The 12259-nt window shown below is 45.1% G+C and overlaps 4 protein-coding genes across 7 annotated transcripts; 2 read left to right on the top strand and 2 right to left on the bottom strand.

Moving 5' to 3' along the window:
- Window positions 1-34: 34 nt before the first annotated feature.
- LOC128262312 (vacuolar fusion protein MON1 homolog A) lies at window positions 35-2053 on the bottom strand. 2 transcript variants are annotated; one of them, XM_052996488.1, is made up of 3 exons: window positions 1346-2053; window positions 1130-1281; window positions 35-1066 (listed from the first exon to the last, which is right to left on the bottom strand). In XM_052996488.1, exons 1-3 carry the CDS (start codon window positions 1945-1947, stop codon window positions 225-227), a joined length of 1596 nt encoding a protein of 531 aa, XP_052852448.1. In that variant the 5' UTR covers window positions 1948-2053; the 3' UTR covers window positions 35-224. The 2 variants fall into 2 exon arrangements, with proteins under 2 accessions (XP_052852448.1, XP_052852447.1); XM_052996487.1 differs by having other exon boundaries at window positions 35-1281.
- Window positions 2054-2335: 282 nt separating this feature from the next.
- On the top strand, window positions 2336-3354 carry LOC128263077 (28S ribosomal protein S2, mitochondrial). Its single transcript, XM_052997767.1, has 2 exons — window positions 2336-2421; window positions 2479-3354. The coding sequence occupies exons 1-2, from the start codon at window positions 2397-2399 to the stop codon at window positions 3249-3251; spliced, it is 798 nt and encodes a 265-aa protein (XP_052853727.1). The 5' UTR covers window positions 2336-2396; the 3' UTR covers window positions 3252-3354.
- Window positions 3261-5006, bottom strand: LOC128263076 (putative uncharacterized protein DDB_G0284695). Of its 2 annotated transcripts, XM_052997766.1 has the most exons (2): window positions 4502-5006; window positions 3261-4468 (listed from the first exon to the last, which is right to left on the bottom strand). In XM_052997766.1, exons 1-2 carry the CDS (start codon window positions 4896-4898, stop codon window positions 3447-3449), a joined length of 1419 nt encoding a protein of 472 aa, XP_052853726.1. In that variant the 5' UTR covers window positions 4899-5006; the 3' UTR covers window positions 3261-3446. The 2 variants fall into 2 exon arrangements, with proteins under 2 accessions (XP_052853726.1, XP_052853725.1); XM_052997765.1 differs by having other exon boundaries at window positions 3261-5005.
- A 268-nt stretch (window positions 5007-5274) lies between these two features.
- On the top strand, window positions 5275-12210 carry LOC128263072 (eukaryotic translation initiation factor 4E-binding protein Mextli). Of its 2 annotated transcripts, none has more exons than XM_052997756.1 (9): window positions 5275-5370; window positions 6501-7077; window positions 7493-7811; window positions 7902-7973; window positions 8302-8362; window positions 8753-9245; window positions 9397-9799; window positions 9884-10002; window positions 11297-12210. In XM_052997756.1, the coding sequence occupies exons 2-9, from the start codon at window positions 6676-6678 to the stop codon at window positions 11408-11410; spliced, it is 1983 nt and encodes a 660-aa protein (XP_052853716.1). In that variant the 5' UTR covers window positions 5275-5370; window positions 6501-6675; the 3' UTR covers window positions 11411-12210. The 2 variants fall into 2 exon arrangements, with proteins under 2 accessions (XP_052853716.1, XP_052853717.1); XM_052997757.1 differs by lacking the exon at window positions 5275-5370 and having other exon boundaries at window positions 8753-9105; window positions 9172-9245.
- The last annotated feature ends 49 nt before the right edge of the window (window positions 12211-12259 follow it).

Below are 12259 nucleotides of genomic sequence, written 5' to 3'. Positions count from 1 at the left end.
TTTTACCCTCATCTATCTTTTTAGAAGCCATTAGTAAGTTTTTAGAATTTACTTAGAGCATTAAATTACAAATGTACATGCGTAATTATGGTATACAAGGATCAGTTAAAGAGACGCCGTCACAACTGCAGCACAACAACTTTGTCCTGGATTGGTTGGCAGAAGAGTAATATAAAAATAGTCATATATCTCACAATTCCCTAGAAATGCTCACTACAGCTCGCTTAGAATGTGGCATGGTTTCGTATAAAGTACACATCGTACTCCTTCTCGATCCACTTGATCAGCTTGTCCACGTACTTGATCACGGTGGCCTTGTCCACGACCGGTTCGAAAACGGCGTAAAGTTCGTAGGTTCCGGTGGCCCAGGCCAACACCACCTCGCGCTCCTTCACCTCGTAGATGAGCTTCAGTGGCCGAGATCCGTTGTGGATGCGGTGCAACAGGTCGCAGTAGATGGCCTCGAGGCGCTCCAGCTCCACGAGGGACTTGTACGGATGCCTAAGCGTGGGGCACAGCAATTGCGCCGTACTCTTCGGCTTGTACAGAAAGTGTCGCAGCTCGGGGATTCCCACAACCTGTTGGTAGAGTTTCGCATTAAACGGCTGCTTTAGCTCCTCGTTGATGGCCTCCAGGCAATGGTTTTTCCGCAGCTTTTCCGTTATCTTCGCCTTGGCCTCTGCCAGCGTGAAGAAGGCGTCTCTGTCCACGGATAGCAGCAGCAAACAGGCTTGGCAATCATTTGCCAGATACGAAACATGCGCGTGCAGATAGCCATTCATATCGAACTTGGGCAGGCAGATGGGTGACCAGTTCTCGGAGCTCTTAAACGACTCGGAGCACTCGACCAGATTGAAGATCATTCGCAAATCAGCCGGATGTATGGAGTACTTCTTCATGCGCACCAGAGCTATGAGTTTGTTATTGGCTATCAGCACTGCAAACACCAGGTTCTTGATCTTCGAGCAGTTGCTTTGAATAGCGCTGGTGATTTGCGATCGTATCGCTGTGGCCAATGGGAAGACGAGTATGGAGTTGGTCAGAAATGTAAAGATGTTGTTGGACACTAAAAGGAAAATATAGGGTAATTCATAGCAGATCTTCTTTTGCATTCTTCTAAGGACTTTACCCTTGGCACTACTGCTATCATTGGCCAGCAGGTTGTAAAACAATCGTTCGCTGCCCGAGAGCAGTCTCCTCAAATCGAAGTTTTTGCGCTTCTCGAAGATCTTCGTCATGTGTGAGTACGTCAAGATGGACAGTATTTGATTGTAGACATCCCTTGGAAAGGAAATAAAACCCCAATTAGTTGGCATTATTATCAGAGGTTGGAAAGATGACTCACCCCAGTTGCAGTTGTAGCTGCTGGACACTCATGTTGCTCCTGGTGGCGGCCACCAGGATGAGTGAGCTGCGCTGCATGAAGGCGAACTTGATGCCTGCCGCATGAATGGACGTGATGGCATCCTGGCCCAGTTGGACGAAGCTCACCAGTGCCTGGATGACACCAAATAGCGTGGCCAGCTTGTCCTCATTGCCGTGCAGCGAGAATATGGGTTTGCCCGCCTCGCTGAGAATGAAGATGTGCTTCTTTTGGCCCCGCCACAGACTGTCATGCTGATAGTCGTACTCCTCCTCCAATCCGCTAATGGAATCCTCGGTTTTGGCGCTCGTGGAGGTGCTCAGGGCCAGGGACTCCGCGGACGCAGCCAGTCCCTTCGTATGTTGTCCTGGCTCTGGACTGAGGGCACTGGTGTCCCGTGTGGCATCCAGACCATCCCTTAGCTCGGAGATAATACTATGGTTCTGCTGCTCGGCCTCCTGTTCGAAATCCGCCTCCTGATAGAGACTTGTCTCCGGTTCGATCGCATCCGGATCACCCTCTGCGTCCAAGTACTCGCTGGTGGAGTTCGTGTCCGATCTCATCGACGTCTGTTCTACTTCCATTTCGAATCTTCGTTATTTTAGTCGCTGGAACATTTCAATTTATATTGGCAAAATGCAAAATCACAAGTTTATAACTCAATCAGCGAAATGTTCCAGCTAGCTAGTGTTTTTCAACACTGGCGGTGGAAACAGATGATGAAACTAGCAGGGGTGTTCCAAAAAACTCTAGTTTGTTTGTTTTTATATATAAACTATCACAAGTTAAACTTAGTTTAATTAATATATATGTTGCACATTAACCCACCGTGCTCTCTCTGATACCTCTATATTTTCTTTAAGCTAAATTTAATTTTATTAAATTTTAATTTCCTGCCATCACAAAATTCCGCCAAACAGAAACCGCCTGAAATGTCTATAGACAGCGCTACACAACACTGGCCAGCAGCTGTTCCAACAAAACCAAAGAGAAGAAGAAGAACAGAGGTTATGAAAACACGAGCCGCTCCAAAATGTTGAGAAAATCGCTTAATAACCGTAAGTAATCAATAAAATCCAAGATGAAAATAAATTGTAAATGTTTCCCTTCGCCAGTGCCGCGTTTTGGCCAGATGTGCAGCCTGCCGCGACGCCTGCAGAGTACACAACCGGAGCAATCCGTCGAAACGGAGCCGGAAGACTTCGCCCTGGTCGAACAGCGGATACTGAAACATCCGGACTACTTCCAGGTGCACAACCTGTTCACCGTGCGCGACCTCTTCAACGCCCGCGTGCACTATGGCCACAAGGAGGGCTCTCTGGACGACCGGATGCGTCCGTATTTGTTCGGCAGTCGCCTGGGCCACCTGATCTTCGATCTGGACAAGACGGCGTCACACCTGCGCGATGCCCTGAACTTTGCCGCCCACATCGCTTTCCGGGACGGAATTATCCTGTTCTTCAATCGCAACGCAATGAACTCTCACCTTGTGGAGCAAAAGGCCCAAGAAGCCGGGGAGTTCTCGCACACACGCTTCTGGCGCGGCGGCATCTTCACCAATGCCAATGTACAATTCGATGCCGTCACCCGGCTACCCGATCTCTGTATCTTCCTAAACACCCAGAACAACGTGATGGCCCAGCACACGGCCGTGCGAGATGCCGCTAAGATGGCCATTCCCACAATTGGAGTTGTGGACAGCAATTGCAATCCCAATTTGATCACCTACCCAGTGCCCGGCAACGATGACTCCCCGGCAGCTGTGGAGCTCTACTGCAATCTGTTCAAGGAGGCCATTCTGCGTGGCAAGCGGGAACGTCGCCAGATCCTGGGCCTTCCGCCCCTGGACGAATCCCAGCTACGTCGCACTCGCACGCCCAAGAAATAGCCTTAAGTGTCAAGTTGATTTTCTGTATCAAGTTGATTTTGTTACATTTATCTGAATACAAATACCGATGTCCTTCGATCCAGGATGAAGAAGAAACTGCTGACCTTGGAGCGTAAATGTGTAGACTTGATGCAGGTGCCTTGCTAGTGGATAGTGGTTAAAACCCACGCTTTTGGTTAGTTTCCGTGATCAGTTTTAGGGCGGCAGCATGGTTCCACCCTTGACAAAGTTGTTGCTGTAGTGGCTGAAGAAAGAGGGATTGGAGTTGGAGCCCGTTGCATTGATGGCTGACCCACCGGGCCAGTAGTTATTCGTCTGCGGCGGCGTGTCTGGAGGCGGCGGCGGTGGCGCCAAATGCCCAATGACTGAGAGATCCGCCCCGCCCTTAATGGCACGCCCGGTGCCGAAGAACTTCTGCATCTGCTGCTTCTTGAAGTCGTGCGTCGATTGATAGCCATTCGGTGGCTTGTCCTTGGGCAACTCCCAGGAACCGACATTGGGCGACTTGCGCAAAAACAACTGGCTTTTTTCGTTCTTATTATCCTGCTGCACCCAACGCTCGGCGTGCTTCACCGTCAGCATCGCCTTGTGGGCGCCTATGTACTCCTCGGCCTTCTCCAGACGCTCCAGCTGCTGTTCGTCCAGCTGTTCACGCGGCAGCTTGCCCAAGCGCTGCACCGTTCGCTTCCAGTTGTGAAACTCGCGATTCTTGAACGGCTTCATTGCCATGCGGTACTCCTTCCACTGGCGCTGGCGCTCCTCCTTCGTGCCAGGCGGCGCATCTTCCAGGGGCAGCGGAGCCTCCGGCTTCTGGATCCACTGACCGTTGACCTGCACAAAGGTGCCGCTGCGCTTGGGCTTCTTGGAGGGCTGGGCCTCTCCGTTCGATTGCGAGTTGTTGCCATTGTTTGACGTCGGCGGCGGAGGGGGAGGCATTAGCTTGGAATCTTTGACTTTGTTGCCGCTATTATTCGACTTGAACTTCTTGTTACTATGTTGATTGTTTTGCTGCTGACCGCGCTCCTTGGGCACCAGGTTCCACAGGCTGGGGCACTTGGGCATGGGCGGTTGGATGGGTGGTGGTCGGTGTTGCGGCGACATCATGTCCTCCCAGAACGGAGGCGGTTGCAGCGGTCGCTGGTTCTGATTGCGTCTGGGTCCGGGACCACACGGTGGTCCACCGAAGCCCATTGGTCCCCCAGGACCCATGGGGTGACCTCCCATTGGCCCCCCATTACCCATGGGGTGACCTCCCATTGGCGGACCACAAGGACCCGGCCCAAAGTTGCCCCCAAATCCCATGTTCATCAGCTGCATGGGAAGAGGCGGGGGTCTGCTCAGGGGTGGATAGTTATTCCTGTCCTGGTAGTCGTTTCTCGGTCCTCCGCCTCCTTGGAAATTTCTGTTGTCATTGGACGACCATTGTTTACGTCCATTATTGTTATTATTATTATTGTTGTAATTAGCACTATTGTTGTTGCTACGTTGTGGTCCGCCTTTCGATTCCGGTTTCAGCGCCTCCTTGCACTTTTTCCAATCTGCAAACGACATTGGCAGCGGCTTCTTCGGCGTTTCATCCTTGCCGGATTCTTCAGTTGTTCCCGCAGAATCCACTGGTGCCGCCTCCACGTCCTCGTTTTCGGACATTTTCGAGCAACGGCCTTAAATTCCAGGAAAAAATTAATATTTTAAAAATTTCCTTGAATTCGTTTTACACAATTGGAGATGGCAGAAAATATTTCTTTATTTTGTGTTTGACGGGAATGGCAAGGTTTGCTATCGATATTTTTTGCGTCTTTTACCGAAATTTTTCCTGAAATATAACAAGTGTTCCTGATAACAAAATATTTTGTTTTAAACTAACTTTAATTTCAATTCCACTGATAATCTAGATTTGTTGGTTTAAGAATTGAATATAAATTGAATGGTTTTATTAAATTAAGTACAGAAAATTACCTTATAAACTGCTTGAACTGCTTGCCTTTACCGATAGATGAGGCTCATCTTTAGAAATTAACGCGTTCGATAATGTGGCAACGCTCCTCATTGAATGGCTTTTTTAGGCACGGTGGCAGCATCAAAACGATTTTAGTCGCAGTCGCAGAGATTTTGGTTTTTGGTAAGCTTTTGCAATTTAATTGAAATTATGCTGAAAAATGCACCGACTTAATGAGTTTTTCAAGCGGATCTTGCAACTGGCCATAACGGCGAAAAAGACTCGACGGGTAAAATCGAACAATTTGATCGGAAGTGCAAAGTCGGTCGCCAGTGAAACGCGTAGTTTGCCCCTTTTACATAGTGCCACCAAGAATTTTTCTCAATTTCACAGAGTTTTCTTTGTCGAAAACTTACTTAATTGATAAATATTTAAGCGCTAATCCCGATTTTAACTAACTTTTTATTCAACGCCCAAGAGGTTCCGACTGCGCTGCCTGCGTCGACGTCGGCAGCGGCCGTTCTTGTTGTTGCTATTCTCGACATATGATTCAATAGAGCGATCCTCTCTCTCTCTTTTGCGACCTCTCTCTTTCTCCTCCTCCCTCCCACGGACAATTTCAGTTTTTTGTAATATTTCTGTTAGCTGTTTTAGTAGATGTATTTGTTGCTATTGTTGTTTTTGTTGTTGCTGTAGCGGCTGTAAATGATATTTTAAAAAAATGTGCTAGCATGGAGCGAAAGTCGAACTGAAACAACAACCATTAGCCACACAAATGGTCGTCCGTTTGTTGTTCCCATTTATGCAAACAATTTTCATTCATTATTTATTTCGTTTTTGGAATTCTGCCCCGATTGACTCAGTCAAAAGTCGCAAGGCGCTCGTGGGTTAATTGGTCACTAAACTAAAGATAAATCTCTGCTAATGCCGCTTATCAAACGTGCACATTCATTAAGGCCAGAGATATAAGAGAGCTTTGCGTCGCAATACTAAAGATTCAGCCAGAAACGAGGCCAATCTCGATATCCTACAGACTAAGGGCTATACATTTAGTCTTACTTAATTGTGAAAATTATCCCAATTATGAGTTTTCATGTGTTAAAGTGTTGGCTTTTATATAGATTTGCCACTCAAAAAAGAACTTTGTAATTCTGTAACTCCAAATGACTTATAGAACACATTAAGTTTATTTACTCTTTAAGTTTAGTTGCTTGAACTTAATGGTTGATCGGTTGTATCAAATAAATTGCAGTTATTTTGGAATTTCAATTTTGTATAACCAACTAAAGTAATCTTAACTTTATTGCTTCCAGGGGGAGGTGCGGAAAAACGATTCTACGATTTCTTTTTCACCAATTCTTCAACAACATTCAAACGAACGAACAAATAACCAGACCTTATTAGCTGAAATCAGCGAAACCGGACGACAGGCAGGACAACCATTTAGACATCACTGAGAGACATTATTGAATCCAACGAATCCCAAAAATGGCCCACACACACCTGGGACGCGCCGTGAAAAACATCGAGGCGCCGCGCCCACTGAAGACACAGTCGCGATCGTCGCTGAAGAACAGCTACCTGGTGATTGAAGAGCTCATCCAGCTGATAGACAGCGTCACCGTGGGCCTGCAGTCGTGCAACACCACGCCGGACTCGATCACGCTGCTGTTGCACAACCTCCGGGTGCACGGACCGCAGCTGGAGGCGGTGTCCAAGGACACGCTGGACCGGGCCTTTGTCGTTTTCCGCAACGCTTCGCAGGACGAACGGCTGAACATAACGACGCGCCTCAAGCTCCTCGAGCTGATCGAGCTGCGCGCCAAGAGCTGGGACAATGACGACACAATCGCGTACTACAAGTCCAAGCAGCATATCTCCAACGTGGAGGTGAGTCTGTCACAGAAAAAGCATTAACTTAGCGCTAGGGTTAATTTATTATCTTGCTAACTATCTAATTTTGGGAAAATTAGCAAGTAGTTTTCAATTAGTTATCACATTTGATTAGATTTTTGTAATTAATTAATATTAAATTAATGAACTTCGTTTAGATGCCATCTTCAAATTAGTTCGAAATAATTAAACCTAATCCAATTAACGTTTTTTTTCACATTATTTATTATTCATATCATATCAAGTTAATTAAGATTACTAAAAGTGGTTGTAAACGATGCAGCGGCAGTATTCTTATATGTCATGAATGGTTTAGATGTTGTGTATTCTTTGTAAAAGGCAACCGATGCATCATTTACTATCAAACTTATCAAGAAATTGCATCAAATCTAATCACCATTCTCTCTTTTAGCTGCCCCCGCTGGAATATCAGTACGATGCCGGCGTGCAGCCTTTCAGCACCTCCCCCACATTCGGCGTCAGCGGCGGTGTTGGCGGAGTCAACGTTGGAGCCGCAGCCGCCGCTGCCGCCGTCTTCAATGCGGCATCTGCAGCCGCCGCCGCCCAAGCTGCGGCCATTGCGGCCGTGGGCTCACCCAACCAGCAGCATATGTTGCTGCCGCCCGGTGAGGTCATCCGCAATTCCGGAAAGTTCCCAAAGCCGACCAAGATCCCCGGCAAGACCTACTGCAAGGACGAGGTCGTGATCCGCAACGCTGACTCTGGAAAGGGTGAGTATTCCGAGGCTAAGAAGTGTCCTTGAACACTGATCTTTGAATATGAACTTGAAAATGTTTTCCACTAATCCCGTGGCCACAAAGTCATGGGCATCAAGGGGCGACGCGTGCACATGATCGAGGAACTTAGCGAAACCATAATATCGTTTCAAAGAGGTAACCCCCAGAAAGCTGGTTTCCAATTGTCCCCACTGCACCCGCATATCATTTGGCACGCTTATTGCATTCAATTGTTTGGTGGCTTGTACCAAGGTTAACTAAAAAGAAGAATCGCATGTCCAATGAAATTTCTTAAATCGACCTACTCCCATTTGCATTCACTAAGACACTACCATTATTATTTAAATGTCATTATATTTTTGTTTCGAAAATCTATAACCATTTTGTTATTTCAAATTTTATTGTTATATAAATCACATGTCATATTTATATATTTTAAATGTTTCACCCTGTTACAATTTATTAATGAATTTTTTTCTGTTAGTCAACCCGGGCGCCAAGGAGCGTTTAGTACAGATTACTGGTCCAGCTGAGGATAAAATTAAGTGAGTAATGTAAATTTATGGAAAAAATGCGTAGATGGGGCAGCCAAGCTAAATTTTTGTAAAACGCTTATTGGAATGATTTTTTTCAATTACTATCACATATTAAAATTAAATTAAAAAAAAGTAGTTATGTTCACTCTTTAAACTTCAAATAGGTTTATCACTTTAGAGCGCGTTTTTTAATAATTGTAACACAGCTTTTTTTTAGCTTATATATTTTTGTACTTGATTATAATTTTAAATGAATTTTTAAGAACTATTTATTGCACCGCGGCTGTACTATCGTAACCGATTTCGGTAAAACGGCAAAATTACTGCTAAAAATAGCAGTAAACTCCACGCAATTTCACCAGAACTCTTTTATTTATTTATGCCTTCTTTATACGACAGCTACGCCAAACAACTGATGGAGGACACCATCCGCCGTAACGCGTCGCCGGTGCGCCTGGAGCCCGCCCCCGCTGCCGGAGGATCTTGCTCCTCCCTGAACTCGTCCAACTCGGACGACGCCATCGTCCAGCCGCGCACTCCTAGCGGCAGCAGTTTGGCCAACCGGCTGAGCTTCAACTCGGCGCAGAACTTCATGACTGCCACCGCTGCCGCGCAGCAGATCTCGCAGCAGGTGCACCACCACACGCAGCAGCAGCAGCAGGTGCTCCACCAGACGCACCAGCACCAGCAGCAGCAGCAGCAAGTCGCCGCAGCAGCAGCAGCGGCACATGCTCAGGCGACAGCCGCTGCCGGTAAAGTCTTGCGTCCCAATCAGCAGCTGCTAATGCACTCATATTCCACAAACGATGCTTCCGTAGGTGAATACAAGTTCACGGTCAACGTGGGCCAGCACCTGATCAAGATCACCGGCGATTGCTGCGAACTAGTGCGCGTAAGTGAAGCTATCACTGAAATTAACTTTAAACTATATTAGCTAGAATATATAGTCATTCGATTTTAATAACCAACTTATTCCAAACTATAAGCAAATATAGGTTCAAAACCAGTCCAGTTATTTAAATTTTGTTCGTCTTATTTTCCAGGTGGCCAAACTAGTGCTCGATGACTACTTTAGCAGCTCAGAGTTTTTGGCCTCCATTGAGGCTGGCGCCGCCTTTGACGGCACTTCTCTGTTGAGCCCAGTGACCACGCCATCGACTCCGCTTCCCGGCGCCGGACCGCCACAATTTTTACTGCCTGGAACGGACAGCGGCATTGGACTGAACTACGCCGCCGGTTCGGCAGCAAACAATAATGGCGAGGGCGACGACGAGGTGTTTTCAGAGCCCAACAATACAGGATCGGCGGCTAACAATCAAAATGGACTGGCCAGGTCGCGTCGTAGCCACTTTTCGCGCAAGGAGTCCACACCGGAGACCAAGGGAGTTCGTGAGAAGTTTGACGTGGACGAGCTGGCAGGCCTTAATCCTTCGAAGAGCAATGCATGTAAGATTGAATCAGTTCTTTAGTTCTTAGTTTGAGTTAAATAAGTTTACTTTATTCCTTAATTACTTTAAATTACATCTACAGCACGCGTATCTTACGATATTGAGCACTTGATCTACTACTCTATGAGTCCGCACGCCTGGGCCTTGCCCCTCGACTGGCAAAAGATGCAGGAGACATCGCCCTCGATTCTGCGCAACAAGGTAATTCCGCCTTTCAATGGCTTAGTCGACTGTATAGCTTACTCTACGAACCTACCCGACTCCAACACCTTCACCACTGCACCTAACTCATCAGTAAAAACCAATCCGACTGAGCCCAAAGCCATAAATGTAATAACCTCCACCCCGACCACCAACATCATGAGCACCACCGTTGGAAGCGCTGCTGTCGAGGCAGCTGCAGACAATCTCATAACCGCCACTAACAAGCAATCAAAAGGGATCGTCGTCGAGCGCGAGACCCGTCGCCTTCCCAAGCCATCGGCCATGTCCGATCGGAATCTGTACAACAAGCAATTGCAAATCATATCCAATACCGTGGGTGCATCGGTGGCCCACCACGGAAAGAATCGTCCGGGTCAGCAAACATCCCAAGTGAAGGCAATTTTCCAACGCTACATCGAGGACGATGAATTTTCCATGGCCTTAAGCGAATCCGAATCGAATAATAACCAAGCTTTTTTCTAATTTTATTTTTTGATAACTTTATTTACGTAGCCGGAATACGTATCGAATATTATTGAATCTCGGCCACAGATAGGCTATTCCTTTTGAATCATCTCAAAACAGTATTATGATTTTATAATTTTCTATTCCAAACCACATAACTTGCCAAGTAGCATGAGAAATCTGATAGACAATGATTCGAATAAAAGTCATTATCATTATCATACAGTCATAAAGCAAAGGACATACCAACGAAACCAAACCAATTACCAAGTGAAACTATTCGCTAGTCTTAGACGTAACATTGAAATTAAAATGTATCTATAGGGAGAATCTGTGTTTTGGCTGTGAAACAGATTAAGTCTTCTCTAGAGTTAAACTTTAAACGCGGTTTGAACCGCTTAACCACTAACAAACAAACATTACATTCTCGAACTCACACCAACATTTACAAAGCTGTAATTAATGTTTTAATAAGACTTATAACAACTGTAACAAACCTAGTTTTAAGCGTTTTATCCCCAAACACATATTCAGTACGATTTATAAAAAAAATTCCAATAAACATTAGGGCTTTCAAAGTCCGAAACAAAGCTTGGTTGGGTTTAACTGATACTTCATACATTCTAATTTGTGTATAACCACCGAACAACCATAACATTGAATTGCTAACTCATCCAAAGCACGCCCACCAAACCACTCAAAATGGCTAACTTAGGCTAATCTGTTCCATATGTACATATGTTTGTCCAAGGTAAGCTCGACCCTATTATTGACCACCTGTAACCTTTTGCCATCTACTATAAAAATGTTTTTCGTTTGACAACAGGATCTGCAGGATGAGAGCCAGCGCTTCGATGGTGATAAATATCTGGCCAGCATTAAGACTGCCGTCAAGCGAGATATTGTGGCAGCCGATGATGTCGAGACCCTGGATGAATAACCCACCCACTTGAGTGGTCCAAACTGACAATATAAATAATACGCATACATTATCAGTGTCCGGGGCGGAGAGCTCAGCTCAGACAGAGCTAGACTATCCTTCAATGATTTTGGCCCTAGCCTCATCTAACAAACGCAAAAACAAAACGACCAAAAAAAAATATTGAAAAATCAAGCAACTCAATGCTAAACTAACCTTAGAAATTACCAACGACATAAATCAAAACTTTCAAAATAACTAGAAAATTCAACGAAGCTCTTAGTTAAGTTCAAGCGAAATGGGAAACGAACTTCCCAATATTTACTAATTTACAAAATGCAGCTAACTGAAAAGGCTCGAAACAGTCGTTGTTACGAAGCGGCCTTAACTTTAATGGCCAATTTTAAATGGAATGCATTTTTTAGTAACTCAATAGAGAATTACACATTTTTAGTTTGAAATTTGTTTCTCATCCTTCCCAAACTTTGTTTCTCCCAACCAAATAATTCTCAAAATGGAAAAAGAAATGTATTAATTCATCTCTGTGTTTATTATTATTTTATTATTCTTTTGTGACTTGCTTTGAATATCTTTTTTAAGATTTGAAATTGTATTTTGTTTTCTCTAGTCTATGCATCATAGAAATTTTTATTATATTTTTGTTAAATTCTAGTGGAAATGTAAGAAAACGAAATCCACACCAAAACTCTTTGAATTTCTCTTTATGCTTTAGTTAATTTATTTTATTTATTTTGTACAAATACAAATAGATTCTTCAAAAAGATATTTGCAAGGAAAATAAAATGGAATCAAGATCAAAACACTGCATATTTCACATCTACCAACTTTTACCCCAAACAACATGTCGGT

Source organism: Drosophila gunungcola, unplaced genomic scaffold (genome assembly GCF_025200985.1).
Source record: "Drosophila gunungcola strain Sukarami unplaced genomic scaffold, Dgunungcola_SK_2 000001F, whole genome shotgun sequence".
NCBI classification, from domain to species: domain Eukaryota; kingdom Metazoa; phylum Arthropoda; class Insecta; order Diptera; family Drosophilidae; genus Drosophila; species Drosophila gunungcola.
This window is presented reverse-complemented; position numbering and strand designations above follow the sequence as displayed.